The sequence below is a fragment of the Artibeus jamaicensis genome, unplaced genomic scaffold, assembly GCF_021234435.1.
Source record: "Artibeus jamaicensis isolate MK-2021 breed Jamaican fruit bat unplaced genomic scaffold, CSHL_Jam_final scaffold_847, whole genome shotgun sequence".
Classification (NCBI taxonomy): Eukaryota; Metazoa; Chordata; class Mammalia; order Chiroptera; family Phyllostomidae; genus Artibeus; species Artibeus jamaicensis.
The window spans coordinates 30,712,199-30,731,539 of record NW_026522057.1 but is presented as its reverse complement, the minus strand read 5'-3'; the positions used below and the strand labels follow the sequence as shown (position 1 = coordinate 30,731,539).

General features: G+C 65.2%; 1 protein-coding gene across 2 annotated transcripts; it reads right to left on the bottom strand.

Annotated features, from left to right (window-relative positions):
* Window positions 1-757: 757 nt before the first annotated feature.
* Window positions 758-17,436, bottom strand: HES5 (hes family bHLH transcription factor 5). 2 transcript variants are annotated; one of them, XM_037147007.2, is made up of 3 exons: window positions 14,649-17,436; window positions 1,589-1,754; window positions 758-1,502 (listed from the first exon to the last, which is right to left on the bottom strand). In XM_037147007.2, the coding sequence occupies exons 1-3, from the start codon at window positions 14,802-14,804 to the stop codon at window positions 1,249-1,251; spliced, it is 576 nt and encodes a 191-aa protein (XP_037002902.2). In that variant the 5' UTR covers window positions 14,805-17,436; the 3' UTR covers window positions 758-1,248. The 2 variants fall into 2 exon arrangements, with proteins under 2 accessions (XP_037002902.2, XP_037002903.2); XM_037147008.2 differs by lacking the exon at window positions 14,649-17,436 and adding an exon at window positions 1,847-1,936.
* Window positions 17,437-19,341: the final 1,905 nt, after the last annotated feature.

Sequence of the window (19,341 nt, the reverse complement as noted above, 5' to 3'; positions counted from 1 at the left end):
TCGCCAGCTTGGCCTGGTCCAGCCCTGGCACGTGGTCAGCAGGCAGGGAGGGTCAGGAAGCCACCTACGGCCAGCCCAGCAGGCGCCCCCAGAATCACGTCCAGGGCCGGGTGCCCTGGCCAGCCTTGTGGGGAGTGTCAGGGTGGGGCGAACCCCTTACACTGCAGCAGCAGCTGCGGTGCAGGCTGTGGCCTTTGGGTCCCCTCAGAGCGGGAAGAGCCCTGCAGCTGTCACCTTGCTTTCACCCCAGCGGCAGGGAGCTGCTGAGAGGCCTGGGGCAGAAACCCAGGTCTCTGGTGTGCCCTGCACGTGGGGCCGCGTGGGCCGCAAGGCTGCCTCTGCTTCCCTCCTCCTCCCACTGCGCTTCCCTCCCTTCTGGCTCCTCCCCTGCCTCCCCCTGTGTGGGGTGTGCAGCCAGGCAACAGAGCTGTACCCGCCGACCCCTCCTCCCTGCCTCCCGGCCAGCACCTAGCCCTTCTTCCATTGCCCAGAGGGTCCCACCCACGGTGGCACACAGGACAGTGCGGCCTCCCCTTCATCCCTGGAGCCCCGCATGCCTGGTGGCCGCCGAGACCACCTGTGAGGCACAAAAGACGGACGGCAGAGGACTGACGAGTCAGATTTTATTGGAAGTCTGCAGAGCAGCCCCGTGGTTCCCACGTGACCAAGTTCAGATTCTGAGTACACAGTCAGGCCCGTGCGCACCCACCCCCAGAGGAACCCTTTCAGGATCATGGCGGAGACCCCCGCCCTTCCCCACAGCCCGCCGTGTGCTCTGACCAGACAGCCGAGCCCACACGGCGGCTCTGCCAGGTCCCTCCGCGCCCCATCCCGGCTGACGCTCTTTCCTATGAGGATGCGCCCTGAGTTCCGCCTTCACAAAAGGCAAATGTGCCCCGGCGGGCACGCCCGCGCCCCAGGCCCGCGGGCCTAGCGGCAACGGGCCCTGAAGAAAGTCCTCTACCAGCAGGGGCGCGGTGCCCCTGGCGCCTACGAATGTCATAGAACCCCGGGCGGCGGGGACTTCCCAGAAGTCACTTGCTGAAATGCAAACATGGAACAACCCCATGGGGTCGGACACTTGGCAGAAGGCGGGCCCCGACTGTCCGGACAGACGAGGCTTCTGCACGCACATTCTTTGAGAATGACCCTACCGCTGGCCCGCCAGCCTGGAGCGAGCCTTGGAGAGAAGGGGCCGTCCAAATCGCCCCTCTGGTCCCGGGGCTGCAGTCCGCACCTCCCGCCGGGTCACCAGGGCCGCCAGAGGCCGCAGGAGGGCTGGTGTGCGACGGCGCTGGCCTTGGCTGGGCTGGGCGCCGGCGCCTTGGGCTCCTTGGTGGGGGCGCCGGGCGCGGCTGGCGGTCGCTGGAAGTGATAGAGGAGCTTCATCTGCGTGTCGCCGGCCGCGTGCAGCGTCAGGAACTGCACGGCCTCCTGCAGGCACCACGAGTAGCCCTCGCTGTAGTCCTGGTGCAGGTTCTTGGGGCCGGCGGCGGCGAAGGCTGTGGGGAGACCGGCGGCAGTGAGCGCGGCGGGGCGCGCGGACCGGGCGGGCGGGGCGCGGCCCGGGGCGGGCGGGAGGGCTCACCTTTGCTGTGCTTCAGGTAGCTGACAGCCATCTCCAGGATGTCGGCCTTCTCCAGCTTGGAATTGGGCTGGTGCCGCGCGAACTCCTGCTCCAGCAGCAGCTTCAGCTGCTCGATGCTGCTGTTGATGCGGTCGCGGCGCATCTTCTCCACCACGGGCTTCCGCAGCTGCTGAGGCAGGGGCGTCAGGAGCGGGGCCGGAGGGCGGCGCGGGGGGCGCGGGGGGCGCGGGGGCGGCGGGCGGCGGGGTGCGCACTTACTCGGTTTTTCTCTTTGGGGCTGAGTAGCTCCACAGCCACGGTGCTGGGGGCCATGCCTGAGCGGAGAGAGGCGGTCGGCGAGCGGGGAGCGGCGGGCGGCCGGGCGCGTCCGAGCGGCGCGGACCGGCCCTTATATAGGCGCGGGCGGCGGGCTGGCGCCTGGGGCCCGGGCGCCGCGGCCGTTCCCACACTCGGCGGCCAATGGGGGCGCGGGCTGCACAAAGGCGCCGGCCCATTAGCGCACGCTAAATTGCCTGTGAATTGGCGCGGGCACAATGGGCGCTCCCCGAGGAGCAGGTGGGCCGCGCGGCACAATGTCCGGGCTGTGGGAACACGCTCGTCCTCATTAGCATCCCGGGCCTGACGCCGGGAGCCCCGCGCCTCAATATGCTGCCTTTTCCCAGGCCGCGGAGACGGGGAGGGGGGCGCGGGGTGGGGGCAGGAAGGAGCGACCCCTCCCCTCCCCTCCTCTCTCCCCTCCACCCCCTCTGCTGCTGGCTGGCAGGAGCCACTAGCACAGATGAGGGAAGAGTTTTAGGATGAGCGAACTCGAGGTTTCCAGGGCACCGGGCACCGTCCCTCACAGGGACCTGCCGTCGCCCCAGGGAGGGGGACCAGGCGAGGCCACCCTTGTGCACGGGTGCCTCCAGCCCCCTGCGCACAGGTGGACAAGGGGCTCACACTCTCAGGGTCACAGCTTCTGGCCTCTGTGGCAAGTTCCCAGGATGTTGCCTGGGACGCACGACTTCTCCAAAGCTAGAATGTGGGTGGTCGTGCCCCCGCCCCCCCACTCTGCCCGCCGGACTTGGGGAGCTGCGCAGAGACAGGCCCCCAGGCAGTCCTGTGGGGCGCTGGGCCCCAGGGAGCAGCTCCTCAGGCGGAGGCGTCTGGGTGCCGCCAACCAGCCCCCCCTGCAGGGGGCCTGACCCCAGTCCGCAGAGCACTGGTTCTCAGTCGCTGCTCACCGGTGTCCCACCGGGTGGGCGCTCCTAGGGTTTGTTTTCCTTGGACATTTCGAGGGCGGGGTGTCGGGAGGCAGATGTGGGGTCGGAGCAGGGCAGGCCCGGAGCCCTCTGGGGTGCTGTGCCAGCTCCCATGGGCCCCCCAGGGACCCAATGGGAAAGTTGGTAACTCTGGTGCCTGGCCAGCTGAGGGTCCGTGGCTGCTTTGGGCCACCAGCCCCACCCTGGGCCCACAGGGGAGGGCCTGCCGGCGGCTCCCCTCCACCATCCTCTCGTTCTACAGCCCGGAGCCCAGTTGTCCTGTGGATACTGGGGGAGGGGAGGAGCTGAGGCTGGGCACTGCCAAGGGGCACGGTGGACGCAGGCAGGGCCAAGGGGCAGGGGGGGCCTCAGCACGGGAGTGGCGACTGGCAGCAGGGCACTGTCGCCAGACTTGACGTCCGGGAGTTCGGTTCCCTGGCTGGCAGCCCGCCTGAGTGCGGCTGGGGCCTCGGAGCCTTAACAAGGGCGCAAGCGGGCCCCCCACCCCGGGGCCTTGGCAGCAACCCACAGCTGTGAGCACAAGTCCACCCCCACTGTGCACAAGGAGCCTTTGGTTGCCCAGTGAAGGGCCCATCCGGGAAGCAGGCAGGATGGTGTCGGGACAGCCAGGGCAGGCTGGGCGTGCAGACGGCACAGCACGGCCCTGCAGGCCATCTGGTCCCCCATTGGGATGAGTTGGGGGGCAGTTCCCAGGGTGGGACCTTCAGATGGCTGTGGAGGAGGAGGAAGGGCAGCCTCTATTCACCCTCTGGGGACCTGGTCCGCCCTTTCCTCCCCCACCCACACCTCTCCTGCAGGGGACACAGTTCCTGGGCATGTGTCGGGAGGCAGGTGGTGCCAAGCACTGAGAGGGGACCCTCCTGCAGACTTGTGGCCCTGGTCACTTGTGTGACCTCACTTGTGTGAGGCTGTAGGCTCAACCCTAGGCGCCCACGGTGGCCTGCCCGGTCGATGTGGGCTGGCTGCGGTGGGAATGCAGTGATGATGAGGGAGCCGTGTTTGCAGCCAAAGGGGGTCCTGTGTTAGATGTGTCCCTGGGGGTGGGCAAGGGTGGGGGAAGGATGACTTTGCTGGCTGTGTCCCTGTGGCCCACACCCTGCCAGTGGGGGCCCAGCACCCAGGAGGTGCTCAGTCAAGGGCTGAGGGGACGAAGAAGCAAGGGCCCCTGGCCACAGCCCCCACCAACCAAAAGCAGCCGGAGCCCATATGTGGCCAGACGGCCCGGCTGCAGGCGGTGGGTGCCCAGGGCAACACCTGGGTGGGGCCTTCCACCCCCACCCACCCCGATCCTCAGCCTCGGGGAGGGCGGTTGGCTGGGGCCGTGTCCTTCCCCAGCTCCTCTTCCAAGCCAGCTCCCTCCTGACCCAAAGGAGACAAGTGCCAGGAGTCTCGACCCAGCCCCCACTGGGCCCCAAGTGCTCACCCACCCGCCATGGCCAGGGTGGTCGCCCGAGGCGAGGGTGGGCCTGGGGGCTGCCTTCTCCCTCCCTCCTCTAACCCCCCCCCCCCCCAGCAGCTTTGATCCGATTTGCGGCTGTGGGAAACTCGAAATGAACCGCGTTAAGTCCCTGCCCACTGGCTCCCGCCCTGAGTGCAGGCCAGATGGCAGCTCGGGCCTCCGAGGCACACGCCTGGCCTTTGTGGGCCGTTTAACACTGTGAATGGGGCTGAAGTGTGGGAAAGTCGCGGGGCTCCTGGCTCACGCCGTCCAAGGTGAGGGGCTGTGCAGCGGGGGAGGGGAAGCGGGGGAGGGGGAGGCAGGGAGGGCTGAAGGGCTGCTCCAGGCCGACAGACTTTGCACACAAGCACCCGGAACGTTGGGGGGACCAGATCCTCTGCCTGGCTGCCCCTGGCAGCTGGGGAGGGGTCCTCCCTTCAGCCGAGGCTCTGAGGACCAGGGGCGCTTGTCCTGCCCACCCCCAGCCTAGGAGGCCCGAGTGTCCGGCCGGGTGGAGTGGGGTGTCCAGAGTGAATGTGCCTCTAGAAACAGCCATGGGGGCATCACTGTGCTAGAATGTCCAGGGCCAGGGCCCACCTCTGCACAACACCCCCCGACACCTCCCCACCCAGGCCGGCTGCAAAGCCCAGTGTTTGTTTCATGTGCCCAAGCGGGGCTTGGGGTTTGCACGTGGCGTGGCTCCTGTGGACGTGGTGCTGAGGCCCCTCAAACATTACACGTGGCCCTGGCTGGGGTCGTGCGGCAGACTGAGCGCTGGCCTGCGAAGCACAGGGTTGCCAGTTCGATTCCCATTCAGGGCGCATGTCTGGGTTTCGGGCCAGGTCCCCAGCAGGGGGCGTGTGAGAGCCAACCACACAGTGATGTTTCTCTCTTTCTCCTTCCTTTCCCTTCTTTAAAAATAGATAAATCAAATCTTTAAAAAAATTAAACATGGAGTGACCACGGGACCCAGCCGTCCCACTGCTGGACACGTCCCCTGAGCAGCTGAAAGCAGGGGTGAAGCGATGGGTGTGCCCCCGCGCGCACAGCAGCACTGTTCACAATTGCCAAGAGCGTGACAACAGCCCAGTGTCCGTGGAGGCCGGACACAAGCGAGGTGGTCCAGCCACCCGGGGAACATCGCTCAGCCTTAGAAGGAAGTAGCCGTGACACGCGTTACAATGTGGACGGACCCGGAGGACGTCACGCCGCGTGACACCTACCAGACACGGAAGGACAGAGATTACGCGTGACTCCACTCTCGGGACGTCCCTGGAGGACTCGGACCCACAGACACAGAGCGGACGGTGGGGCGGGGGTGGGGTGGAGAGCGTGTCGTGGGGCCGGGGGTGCGGTTCGGGGGGATGGAAGATTCTGGAGGGGGTGGTGACGGCTGCGTGACAGTGGTAGTGTGTGTAATGGCACACACCTCCCACCCAGCCAGGCGCCCCCAGCCTCTGGCTGCTGTTGGCACGGTGACTTCCCAGGACCCAGCTGGCAGGACTGGTCTGAGGGGGCACAGCTATGCCCAGCCCGCCTCTGCCCAGGTCTACCCCAGGCCCGGGACGAGATCCTCTGGAAAAGTGCCCGCAGCAGGGTCCTTGGAGGCACTCACTGGCTGCCCCCCATTTGGCTGCTTCTGCTTGCAAAGGAGTTTCCAGCACAGGCTGTGGGGAGTGGGCAGGGTGGGGAGGGTCTGGGGCCAGGCTGGCCTCCTGGGGAAGATGGGACAGGGACCACCCACAGTGGCACGCCACCCCAAGTCTGGGGCCACCCTAGGGTGTGAGGCACAGGGACAGGCGCCATGGCCCTTGCTGGGGCCATCCGAATACAGTGCTTTCCCCTCCAGGCCTCCAGGGGCTCCTGGCAGGGCCCCGGGCTGCCCCTCCACCAGCCGGGCTGCCCACTGTGGCCTCTGAGCCCGCGCCCAGCCTGCAGGGAGGTGAAGGGGCGAGGCTAGTCCATGTCCACACCAGCCAGCCAGGGCGCCTGGTGGCCTGGCTCCGGGAGGGAGAGCGGGGAGGGCCGCCGGGCCGCCTGGGGTGAGGGGTCTGGGTCTGTCCTCGGATCGGCCGGCGGCTGGCTGGGGTAAGGGTCCCGGTGTTTGAGCAGGTACTCAGACCAGGCGGAGGACTGCAGTCTGACTTCTCGGAGTGACCCTGCAGGGGGAGTGTCCCTGTGCCCATGGGACAGACAAGGACCAGAGGGCCACAGAGGTGAGGCGACTTGCCCAGGGCAGTGTGAAGTCAGGCAGCTGGCACGGTGATGAGGATGAAGGAGACGATGAGGCCGAGTGGACTTTCGTGAGCATTTGTTAGGCATGAGGCACGCACACCAGCCTGGACTCGGGGACGAACTACTCCGGAGTGGCAGTATTTGCTGTTCCCTGCCCCTGACAGCCCCGGGCACACCCGGGCCCCAGGCCAGTCTGCACTTCCAGAGTGCCCTCTCTGTGAGGGTGTGGCAGGTGGGGCGCCTGGGGCTGGGCTTCTCCAGGCAGGACACTGTCTGCCTCCCTGGGGGCAGGGGCTGCCCCCGTCACTCTGTCCACCTACTCTGTCCACCGCACAGAGGAGGACGCGGAGGCTTTGGGGGGGCAGGCCCCAGGCCACAGAGTCAGCCAGACCGGTGGGGGGGTCCCTCCAGCCCCCTCCCCAAGGTCAGAGGAAGTGGGGGCCTGAACTCAGGGTGGGAGGTGGGGCTGTCTTGCCTCCTGCACACTCCTCTCCACCCACCCAGTTAACACCTGCCTCAGTTTCCCCTCTGGCGCCCTGAGGCCCAGAACTAGGAGTCAGCCTCTCGTGTTCAGCTGCTCTTCATTTTCCGGGCTGCGGACCCTACGACCATCTCCCCCGGCCTCTTCTCACCCATCTCAGGTGGGGGGTTCCCAGACCCCCCTCTAATTCCCAGGGACGCTGTCTGGGGCCACCACCAATGCATGCAGGCGCCTCCCTGTGTTGGGCTGGGCGGCATGGGATCTGCTCTGTCCCACCCTGGCACGGGGTGGGGGGCAGGGATGGGACGCAGCCGGACCCTTGGAGTTTCCCCTCTGAGCAAACTCCCCACAGGGAGGGGGGGGCAGGCCCTTGGGGGTGGGCCCCGTCTTTCCTTTCTGCTAAACACATGCCGAGCCTTTCTGTGCCTCAGTTTACCCATGGAAGATGGGCTTTTTCTGCCAAGGTCACCTTCTGGAGGGACTGGCTCCAGGTGGCTGGAGGTGACAGAGGGGGGCTGAAGAGGAGCTGTGTCATTGCTGAGAAGAGAGCAGAGTCCCCCGCCTGGCCTGTTCGGTCCCACCCAGACGGGACCCCCACTGCGAAGGAAATGTGGCCAGTGGACTGAGTCAGGAGGCAGGGGTCTCCACACACCCCCTGTCTGCACCCCAGCCTCTCCTGCTTTGGGGAGCCCTGCTCAGGAAGGGCTGTGAGTGCCTTGAAGGAGCCGCCAGCCGGGGTGCAGGCGCCCCGTTTTCCAGGCTGGCTGGGGCGGGCCTCAGACAGGGACCGGCCCACACTCCTGCTGGCTGGCTGGTCTGATTCTGGGATTCTGGGGGCCGGGCCCCTCCCCCAGAGGCTGCCCTTGGGTGGTTGCCGCCTGGAAGGGCGGCCTCATCCCCTGCTCACAAGGGCCCGGAGAGGGGGCTGTGCTCCCACAACCCGGGAGCCTCGTGCCCCCCAAAGTGGGGTGACCCATGGGCCACATTCCTCCCTCAACGCCCCCACCGGCTCCCGCGGAGCTCCAGGCCAGACTTGGAAACTCGCCTTTTGTGGATCCGAGCAGGCCCCGCATCCCCAACGGGCAGCGCCCCGGACTCCAGAGGAGCTGGGCACAGACCCGGGGCAGGACGGGCCCTGCCCCGGAGCCTCGGTTTCTCTGGCGGCCACGCGGCTGCGCCCCTCCGCCCCACCCCCACCCCACCCGAGCGGCCCGGGGCAGGGCCGGGTCGCCTGCGGAGCTGGTTAAAAACCTCGAGGTGTCAGAGAGCAGCTCGTTCCCAACCTCTGAGGGCAGACAAGCCCTTCATCGCTCCATTATAACGCGGAGCCAGATGGTCTTTTGGGAGGCGCCCCCCTCTCCGCGCCCCCCGCGGCCGCCCTCGTTCATTCAGAGGCAGCGCCCGGCACTAACGCCGCGGGGCCCAGGCACGCTTCCGCGGCCCCCCTGCGCCTAGCGTGGGAACCGCCTGCAAGCGCCCGCAGCCCCGCCTCGGGGCGCCCCCCCAGTCTCCCCACTGGGTGGCCTCTCCGTGCCTCAGTTTCCTTATTAGTAAACCGGGGACAAGCCAGTGCCCGCCTACTGGGTTTGCGGGATTAGCGGCCTCGGACACGGGCACTCAGGGTGGACGTGGGGGCCTGCGATCCTCAAATATCCTAAAATATCTACGGTCGGGCCCTTTCCAGAAAACGCTTCCCCACTGCAGCCGTGGGGGGGCGCGCTCCGCCAGCTGAGTTAACTGCCGCCCTACCCCCCCCCCCGGGGGGCCTTGCCCACCCACCCTTCTGGACTGGGGCTGCCGGGGGAGCCCTGCTCAGGAGCCGGTGAGCAAACAGGCCCGCCAGCGCCCAAGGCCGAGCTGCCTGCGGGGGCTGAGCCCAGGCTGCGCTCTGGGGTGAGGACAGATGGGGCAGCGGCCCCTCCCCCAGAAGGGTGGTCATTGAACCCCAAGCTGGCCACCTGTGCTTCTTCCAGGCCCAGGGGTCTCCCCTTCCCCACACCCCTCCCGGTCTGTGCCCCCAGAGCCAGCCGAGTTTCCGCACCTGGGAAGGACGGCCTGGTCCTGAAATCACCCGGCGCCCCTCCCCCTCGGAGTTCACTTGTGCCGGCCTGCCCCTCCTGCTCGCGGGGGGGCGGGGCGGGGGGGGGGAGCCTAGTCTGGGGGGGTCCCTTCCTTCCTCCACCAAACCGCAGGCCGGCCCTAGGCTTCGGTTTCCCGTCTGGTTGTTGAGGGGTTGGCCTGGCTGATCCCTCGCTGTCTGCTCAGGTCATTGGCAGCTCCCCAAACCATCATGCGGTGGGCGCACCCTGTTTTCTTGAGGGGCGACAATGTGGGACAGCAGCCGGGGGCCAGAGGGCTGGGGGGGCGATTGGCAGCCGCTGGGATGTGGGAGCAGGAGAGGGGTCCCCAGGGCGGGGCCGCCCACCGGTGGATGGAAGATCTGGGGAGCTGGGTTGGGGCAGAGGGGCCTGGCATCTCTGGGTGCTGGCTTTGGAAGTCCCTCCTCTGACCCATGGTGCAGATACAGAGTGTCCGAGACCCCCCCAGGCTTGGCCCCCCAGTCCTGGCCTCGGGGGGTGGGGCCTGCCCACCTGTGCTGGCCGAAGGGCGCCCCCAGCTCTCTTCAGGTCCCACCGCTGCCCACACCCCACACTAGGGCAGCCCCCACCCACCCCGGTGGGAGAGTGAGCACGGCTGTGTGGGCACCCCCTTGGCCTGTGTTTCTCTGAGTGTTCAGTGGGGAGGGACGCTCGGTGGTCTCCCTGGCCCCATGGGCTCTGTCAGTCCGATGCCACACGGAGAGGCCCAGGGGTGTGGGGCTCTCCCCGGGCAGTGCGGGAAGCCCTGCCCCCCACCCAGCCCAGAGCGGAACTTGGGCCTCTCAGGGCGGCTTCCCACACCTTCCCCGCCCCCCCCAAGACATTCATCCGAACAGACGCCTTCCAGGGGCCTCCTGTCTTCGCATGGAGCTGGGGCCCAGAGGCCATCTGGGGACCAGCCCTCCCAGCGGGGCGGGGCTCCCCAGGGGGCCTGGGGGGGTGGGGACTGGACGCCACAGCAGCTCCCCGACAACGCTGAGGGGCCCACATCTGGCCCCGAAGCGCCCTCCTGTCCCCTGCCAGCCCTGCCCTGACGAGGGGCCAAAGGGGAATGCCCACCTCCTCTCCCCCCGCTGCCATCCCCTGCCCCTCACCAGCTTTGGATTGCAGCCCCTGGGTGCCCACCAGAGACCCTCTGGAGGCAGCCTGGCCTCGTGGGTAGGACTCTGGGCTCAGGGTTTGAATTCAGGCGCCTCCACTCAACGGCTGGGCTCTCCCGGCCTCAGTTTCTACATCTGTGGAAGGAGGCTCATGTCGGTCCATCCCGGGCATGTGCCAAGGACCAGGGAGTGACTGCAGGCCGGGCACTCAGGCCGCCGCAGCGACACCACGCACGCCAGCAGGTCCCACCGGGGCGCTGCTGGTCTTCGGCTCCACCTGCCCCCTGTTCCTGGGAAGCAGCCCATGCCGCAGGGGCGGATGGACCCCTGGGGCCAAAGTGCCTCAGAGGCCCTGTGGCCCCAGCAAGCAGCTCGGTGTGGGCCTGCCCCCTGCTCGCCTGTGGGGGGGGGGCCGGCTGGGGCCCCGCTTACCTCTCAAAATTCTGAGCAGGTCTAGGAAGAGGCCCCGCCCAGCTGTTCACAGCAGGTGCTGAGTGGGTGTGTGGTCCCCCCCACCCAGCACCCCAAGTCTGGCCTCAGCCCTGGACCTGGCTGGGGTCGGCGCAGCCCTGTGAGTTGCTTGGGGGGGCGTAGGCTGTGGGCCCCAAGCAAGCCTGTCCGCTGACCATCCCCTGAAGGGCCAGGGGCCCGACAACCAGGAGGGGCAGACGGGAGGGGTGACGTGGGCAGGGGCCCCCCCGAAGACCCCACTTGCCCCGGGGGCAGCTCTGAGTCTAGGCAGCTGGACCCTGGGGGTTGGGGGCCCGGTGATGGGGGTCTCTCGGCTCTGGGGACCCTTCCTGGCCCAGGGCTTGGCGGACAGGGCCTCTGCAGAGGCGCCCCCGCCCCCGCCCCACCGAGGGGATGTCCTTGAGAGGGTGTCCTGCCGGCCAGGGTGAGATAATCCGGCTTTTGAGAGGCTGCGAGAGGCTGCTCGGAGACTTTCCCACAGCCCCACATAAAGGGCGGCCAGCTGCTCGCCCACAAAAGGCTCCCAGCCATTCAGGGCAGGGCGGCTGGTGGGGAGCAGGGGCCCAGCGCGCCCTACCTGGCCACCCCCAAGCAAGGCGTGCGTCCATGGGGGCGGCCCCTACCCAGGGACCCCTGCAGGCCCGGGAGGCCCCAGGGCTGGGCACTCAGGAGCAGTCTCGGGCAGTGGCCGGGGCCAGCCACCGGCCTTCTCCCTGTTGGCCCGAGGCTGGTGTCGTTCTGGGTCCCTCGCCCGTCCTGGGTGCCCAGGGGAAGGGCCTGGGGGGCCCCTCCTCATTCTCTCTGCCCCACCTCCCTCCTCCCTGCTACACGTCCTGGCACGGGGGCGGGGGTGGGGGGGTCGCGTTCTTGCTCCCGAGCCTGGCCCTGCTCTGCTCACTCCCCCACTTCACTTCCATGGCTCGCAGCCCCAGCGGCCCATCCGGTCACACTGGGCGGCAGGAGAGCCTGTGCCCTGGGCTGCTGGTGGCGGAGCCCCTGGGTCCAAAATCGCCGGGTCCTAAAAGTGCCTAAAACAGGGAGCCGGGCAGGGTGTCGGCACCCCGCCCCAGGAGTGACTGCCCAGGGCACTTGCGATGACGACATGCCATACAAAGACCAATCTGGGGAAGGGAGGAGGAGGTCAGGGGGGCTTCCTGGAGGTGGAGGCCTGGCTTTTCAGCTAGCCGGGAGGAGGGTGGGGGATGATGAGGGGCGGCGACCCTGGCCCACAGGGCGTGGGCCCCTCTCTGCAGCCCCGGTGGTAAACGCTCCTCCCTGATGATGTGTTTCCATCGGGTCTCCGCATCCTGGCCTGACCCTGCAGCCTCTTCTGCCACCAAGGGAGGGCAGCCAGGCCGGGCCACTGCCTGGCTGGGAGAGCTCCCTGGGTCGGGGGGAGCACCGGTCAGTGTGAGGACCTCGAGAGGCCCATGGGGGGACCAGGGGTGGCCCAGTGGGGACGGGCGTCCTGTGCCCAGAGCACAGGTGGCAAATGCAAGGCCCTCCACCTTGTTTTATCCGGCCTGGCACCTTGTTTCTACCCCGTGGCAGCGCCGAGCTCCTTGCCCCTGGTTGAGGAGTGGTTACATTTACACAGTCCTACAGTCACACTCAGCCCTTTGAAGGCCACCACGAGGCTGACGGGACCCCCAGTGAAAAGGAGCCAGACACCCCCGGCCTAGAGGAACTGGATGCCTGGGGGCAGGAACGGCTGTTTCCTCCCGCCTCTGCACTGGGGGGGGTCTGAGAGCAGAACTCAGGGGCAGGGCACATTCCAGCCGATGACCCCACTCGTCCCCGGCCCCCCACCTGCCGGGGGCGCGGGCGCATCTTCATCCCAGCCCCGCGGCGCCTGCCAGGGGGCCGCTCTTTGTCCAGCCCGGGCCGCAGATTGGCTGCTGTGCGTGGGAAAGCGCCCGCTCCCCCGGCCCCACCGCCTGGGGCTGCATAAAGGCCCGGCCACTACCCCACGCTCCCTGGCCACCCTCCGGGCTGCGCTCTCGGGCCGGGCGCCCAGCTTGGTCCCAGGTTCATCCCCCCACCAACCCCTGAGTAGAGACGGATCGAAGCAGCAGCAGCGGCAGCAGCCACGCAGGTTGCAGGTGGGGGTCCGGGCTGGGTCTGGGCGGATGCCCCCGCCACGTCTCTGCTCCTCCTCCCGTCTTGGGAGTTCTCAGGGTGCCAGCCCAGCTCTGAGCTGGGAACAGGACATTGTGGAGATGGAGGTGGCACTCTTCCGGGTGAGCACTGCGCCAGGCCAGGCGGGTGGTGGGCGTGGGTGTCCCTCGGGGGTCGCTCTCCACCCTCGGCCCTCGGCTCTCGGCTGCCTGGTGAAGCCCCCCTACCCGCTCCTCTCTGTCTCTGCAGCCCTGACCACCGACGACCCCCCACCAGAGCACCTCAGAGGGACTTCCGGAAGGCGGAGCTCTCCCTGCACACCCAGTGGTGATGGAGACCCGGGCCCAGCTGCCTGAAGACCACCTTCTGCTGCCACACAGTAGCAAGCCCCCGGCCCCCACCCACCGGGACTTGGGTGGCAGCCCTGGTGGCGACCTTGCCGGGCCTGGACCCTGGACCTCCTGCCTTAGGGACTTTGTTTGCCCCCCATTTCACGCCCAGCTCAGGGCCAAGGCCCAGAAGTCCAGCCTGTGGACAGGTGTCGCCCCCACATCTTCACCTTGAAGGAGGGGTCCCGGGGGCAAGGGTTTTGTGAGTTACAAAGGCTGTTGATGGTTGAGGCGGCCCCCCGAGCAGAGCGAGCGGCCAGGCCCACAGCGGGGTCTTGCCCCTGCCAGGCTAGGAAAGGGCAGGGGGACGCTGAGCTTCTGACAGACATGGCCGAGTGCTGGACCCCGGGGGGGCTGCGGGGCCTCAGTGGCGCCCAGGGTGATATAGGCGGATCCATCAGGGATGGATGTGTGGGGGGCACGAGCTGTGTGGGCCTCAGAGCGGGACCCCCGTGGGGCTGGGATGAAGGTGCTGGTCGGCGTCTCCGCCACTGCCCACAGCCCCCGCCCCCCACCCCCACGGCTGGCTGCCACCTCTGAGATTCAGGGTCCCTGCCCAGGGTACAAATGGGGCCCTATGACAAGGTCTGGACCCCGGCCCTCTTTTCTGGTCACGGCCCAGTCTCCTGGTCCCCAACGACAGGGAAGCCCTCAGGAGGGCCAAGACAGGCCACCAGGGGGGCCTCCATGGCGGCCAGCCCTGCCCTGGGCTCTGGGGTCCTCGGTTCACAGCGGAGGAACCGCAGCCTCAGGGATGCGCCAAGGACGCACAGAGGCAGGGCTGGGCTGGTGCCCCTGGGCAGTGGGGTCAGGCCAGGGCCTCTGTGGCCCCTCCTAGCCCCTGCTGGGACTGCTCAGTGTGGACTGAACAGAGCAAGGAGTGGCTCCCCCACACTGCTCTTCCTGGTCCCCCAAATCTCACCCCAGTAGACTCCCCCAGACAAGCATTTTTTCGATGAGGCCTCAGATTGAGAGGCCCCTTGGTCTGGAGCCCAGCAGCGTGCCTCACTAAACCAGGACTGGCGAGGGAGCAACCTGCTTCTGTCTGGGGCCCCGGGGGGGGGGGCCCAATTGTAAAGGGACCCCCAAACCCCACCCCTCCCTGACCTTGTGCAGGCCACACACAGGCCCGGAGAGAGGAGAGCACAGGGTCTTGGGTTTGCTGCCCCCTGGTGGCCAGCAGGGGCCACCTCAGGCCCGTCCCAGCCACATGGGCCCGGGTGGGGGGAATGCCCAGGTGTGGGTGGCTACAGTCGGGAAAGCAGCTGCGGAAATGCTGAGACCCTGCCGGGAAGTTACCTTCTGGGGAAGCACAGAGTCAGACCAGAGACAGGGACAGTTCGGAGGGCGGTGACCCCAGCAGCCTGTGGCCCACCTTGTTAGTGCCGCTGCTGTTCCTGGGGTTCGGGGCCACCCTCATTAGTGGTGCCCCTCCGAGCCCCCCGTCACACTTAGGGATCTCGTTACCTGGTCAGCTTGGCATCTCCCGGCCAGGCCAGCGAGGGCAGAGGGGGGAGGCTCCCCCCGGGATGGCTGCGTGGGGCAGGAGCGGCGTGGGCGGAGGGAGGCCCGGGTGGCAGCCACCGCCCTACTCAGGACAGGGTGGCGGAGGGCACGCAGCATCTTCTCCGTCCTGGGGGGAGGGCTCCCAGGGCCTGCGGCGCCTCCCGAGTCTGACGGCGAGTCCAGCACTCGAACTGCTGCTCATAAAGTCCCAGGGGCGCCGGCCTTTCGGCTGCTCTAGGCCGCACTGCAAGAAGAAGGGCCGTCTTGGGCCACACGTTTAATACACCACGCCACATAATCACAGAACAGTCTGGTGGTGTTCTAAGTAAGTTTTCGGTTCGGCGTTGGCCACACTCACAGCCGTCCTGAGCCCCAGGGGGCCTGTGGGTGGCCCGAGGGACCCCTTGCCTTTTGGTGTGGCCCGAACCGCCTTTACCCGGCAGGCCTGGCGCTCTGGCGGGCCGCCACCTTGCAGCCACGTGCGAAACGCCAGTTCCCGGTGCTCCTCCTGTCATTTCCAGTTGAGCTTTTGTTTTCTCCTGAGACAGTTCATAGGTCCCTGTAAGAAACAGCCCAGAAAGGCCCTGGGCGCCCTTCTGCAGCTTCCCAGGGGCCCTGGCCCGGCCCCTGCCCAAGACAGCAAGTGTCCCATCACCACAAGGGTCCCGCCACCCCCAGCTGTCTGTTAAACAGAGTGAGTAAAACTTGCCTTGACTGGTGTGACTCTGTGGGTTGGGTGCCGTCCCCTAAGGCAAAAGGTCACTGGTTGGATTCCAGGCCAGGGCACAGGCAGGTTGCGAGCCAGGCCCCCAGTAGGGGGCACAAGAGAGGCAACTGATGTTTCTCTCTACCTTCCCCTCTCTAAAAATAAGTAAAATCTTTCTCTATCTATCTATCTACTATCTATATCTTTAGAAGGGAAGGAGAGAGGGAGAGAAATACCAATGTGCGGTTGCCTCTCCTGTGTTCCCTGCTGGGAACTGGCCTGCAACCCAGGCACGTGCCCTGACTGGGAATTGAACCGCAATCTTTTGGTTCACAGCCCCGTGCTCAATCCACTGAGCTACACCAGCCAGAGCAGTAAAATCTTTTTTAAAAATTGTGATACAACCCACGTAGCGGACGGACCACCTTAACTGCCTGAGTGCGGCCCCGAGCCCACTCCAGCGGCCGCGCAGCCCTTCCCGGAACTTCCTCGTCTTCCCCAACTGAAACCCCGGCCCCACTGACACTGGCCCCGCATTCTCCACCCGCCCCCCGCCCCAGTCGGTCCTGTCTCCGTGGACCTGCCCCTCCAGGGGCCTCCTGGGAGAGCGTCCCACAGGGCCCGCCCCCTCCTGTCTGGCTGATTTCACTCCCCGCGGTGTCCTCCAGGTGCACCAGCTGGTGTCAGGTGGCGCGGCCTCACCCTGGCTTCAGGTGCACGCCACCCACGGTCTGTAGACGTCGCCTGTGGCACGCCCACGCGTGGGCACTCGGGCGCTGTGGGTCCGGTTGCTGGGAGCAAGGGGGTACTGGTCCAGCAGGGGGCCCTGGGCGCAGGAGCTGGGCCTGACTCATTTCTGAGAGGCGGCCCAGGGCTGAGGGGGGAGCAGCAGGACACAGGGGACCCGGAGAGGAAGTGGGGACAGGGCTTGCATCAGACAGGAACGGCTGAAGTGCCTTCTGGGGAAATCATGGGGTCCCCTGGGGCTGGCCCCGTGGCTCAGCCTTTACCAGCAGAGAATATTAATGCATTTCTGGATTAGCCCTTTTCTTATAAAAGTAAAATATGCTGCTATAAAACCCCCACAACACACAAAGGTGAATCAGTCAGAAAGTGGAAGCTGGTTTGTGATGTCCCCCCCCCCCCCATCACAGGCTGAGCCTCTCTGTCCCTTTTCACGTCCTCGGGCCGCCCTGGCCTCCTGGCTGGGGTGTGCGTGTCCCTGCCTGTGCCTGGGGGGAGGTCCCAGGTCTGTTTGCAAGTCACCTCCCAGTGACCTCACCTGAAGTCCCCGAACTACCTACCGCTGATGCCCTGCAGCCAGGACACACCCGCATCTGTGAAGCCAGGGTGGTCACCCATCTCGGGGGCAGCACCACAGGTCCAGGGGTCCTGGTGATGGACAGGCACCGTGGGTCGGGGGGGTGCTGGGGGACCAGGCTGTCGGGAGTGGGGTAAGCCCGTGGCGGGGAGCTTGGTCCCCGCGTGGAGCGGCTGCAGCTGTGTGGGTGACGAGAGGGGCAGAAGCCCCCATACGAGGCAGGGCAGCTGGGGTTTAGGGGCTGCGCCCTGACAGTCACTGTGTTTTCTCTGAGTTTAGGCCTGGTCGGTGTGTCCTCGACGCTCTAAGTCCCCCGGTGGAAGTCCTCCCATTTCGCTCTCCTTCTTCAGAATGAAGTTGGGCCATAACCAGTCCTTCTATTTCATGTAAATTTAGAAAAACCGTCTTGCCTTGAATGGTGGGGATCAGTGGGTTGGGCGTCGTTCCGCAAAGCGAAAGGTCTCAGGCTCGACTCCCGTCAGGGCAGGTGCCTGGGTTTCGGGGCCGGGTCCCCGGCTGAGGGTGTGCGAGAGGCAACCAGCAGATGTCTCTCCTCTCCTCTTTCTCCCTCCCTTCCTCTCTCTTTAAAAATAAACGAATTAAGTCTTTAAAAACTATTAAAAAAATCACCTTGTCAGTTTCTACAAACAAGCCTGCTGGAATTTTGGTCGGGACCACGCTGGTTCTGCAGACGGATGTGGGGATAATGGCGTTTTACCAGAACCGGGCCCCCAGCTTCCGGAGGGTGTGCGCCGCGCCCCCCCCCCCCCGTGTGCGGTCCTGCGGGGCCGTTGGCCCGAGCGTTCGCCTCCGAGCGTTCGCCTCCGAGCGTTTCACGGTTTTTCACACGGTGTGCTCGCTTTTCTAAATTGCCGATTCCTGTCCCTGTGTTTAAAAATATTGACCTTCTGTCCCATGGCCCTGCTACATAAATTTCGTAGTTCACACAGTGTTTTAGTACAGTTCTGAGGACTTTTATACACAGGGCCACGTTGTCCACAAAGAATCGTTTCTCCTTTCTTTCCAATCTCTACTCCTTCTATTTCTTTTTCTTGCTTTGTTGTAATGGAAATGCAGGTCCAGGTGCCTGTGGCTACAAAAAGCCAGTCCTCTGGAGACAGGGGCTGACCTGCAGAGAGGACCATCCCCGCTCTCAGTGTGGCAGAGGTGTTTATAAGGAGGGAGGGGGCACAGAAGAGACAGATTGGGGGAGGGTTTGCGAAGTTCTCGATGTGCAGACGGGCACGGTCCTTTGCACCAAGGCAGGTGACAGTCCTGTGTGTGTCATCCCGGTTTAGTCGCCCGGCTCCACAGTTGAAGGTCGGTGCTTCCCCTGGAGCCAGGACACCTGAAGGTGGGTGTCCGCACCTTTTGAAGTCCGTTTCCTGGGTTTTTGTAGAACATGCTGCTCCTGTGTAAGCTACACATTAGTCAGAGTTGGCACTTACAGAAACAATGTTGCACTTACAGAAACAATGTCAGAAGAATGGTGCGGGCGGGGTTCCAGCCTCCACCCCCCCCCCCCCCCCCCCCCCCCGCCGTTGGAAACACTGTTACATTGTTGCGCTGCCCCATGACCTGCAGACAATGCCGGGTGGAGGTGGTGCGAGCGGGCATCCTCTATTGCTCTGGCCTTGGGGGGAAGCACACAGTCTTCGCCACGACTTAGCCGTGGGGTTTCTAGACGCCTCTGCAGACTCGGGGGGCTCTTTTTTGTGCAGGTCCCATGTCCCTGGACTCTAGTCATTCCCAACCCCTATCATTTACTTTTAACCTACTTGTATCTTGATGTAAGTCTGTTCCTTGAGGTCTCCCCACACAGCTGGGTCTTGGTTTTGTATCCAGATGACAGTTTGCGCATTTACTGGGGGTGTTTAGACAATTTACCTCCCGTGTAATTTTCTATATGGCTGGATTTGGGTCGATCATCTTGCTTGTTATTGGCTCTTCTCTGCTCCTTGTGTCCTCTTTTCCTGCCTTATTCTCGAGTATATTTTTCTAGTATTTTGTTTCACCTGCACTACGGGCTTATTAGCTGTGCGTATTTGCTCCACCTCTTTCGTGTTGCCATGGGGACCCCAACGGACACCCCTCCGAACCATCGTAGGCCGTCTCCACGCAGAGAGGGGCCGCCAGCGTACAACCAGGTGGTCAACTCCCACAGATTTTGCTTCTGCACACTGTTAACATCACCATACAGGATTATTTTTGCTTTAAGCATTGTATTGGTTTCAAAATAAGTGTTTAAAGTAAGAAAGAGATGACTCATGTTTACTCACGTACTTACCACTTCTTTCACTTTGCGTTCCTTTGAGTGGAGATAAGTTTCCTCCTGGCACCGATTTCCTGGAGTTTGAAGAAAGTCTGTTCACGTTTCACGCCGTCCAAGTCTTGTTGTGAGAAATTATCTAAGCCTTTGTTTGAAATCGTGAAATCGAGTCCTTGGTCTTTATTTTGCTTTCACTTTGGACAAATAGTTTCATTGTGTATGGGGTTCTGAGCTGAAATTTTCCTTCAGCGTTGCGTAACTGCTCTCCAATGGCTTCCGGCTTGCAGAAGTCCAGGCCAAGCCCCCCAGGAGCCCCGCCCTTGCCCCTTTGTCCGACGAGGGAGGACTGTCCCCACCG

Coding starts and splice junctions, on each gene's coding strand:
- HES5 (XM_037147007.2), bottom strand. CDS start 14,804: ATGCTGCGTGCCCTCCGCCACCCTGTCCTGAGTAGGGCGGTGGCTGCC. Junction 1,755..14,648: donor GGAGATGCCAAGCTGACCAG/GTAACGAGATCC, acceptor CTGCCTCAGCAG/CTGCGGAAGCCCGTGGTGGA. Junction 1,503..1,588: donor CTACCTGAAGCACAGCAAAG/GTGAGCCCTCCC, acceptor GTCTCCCCACAG/CCTTCGCCGCCGCCGGCCCC.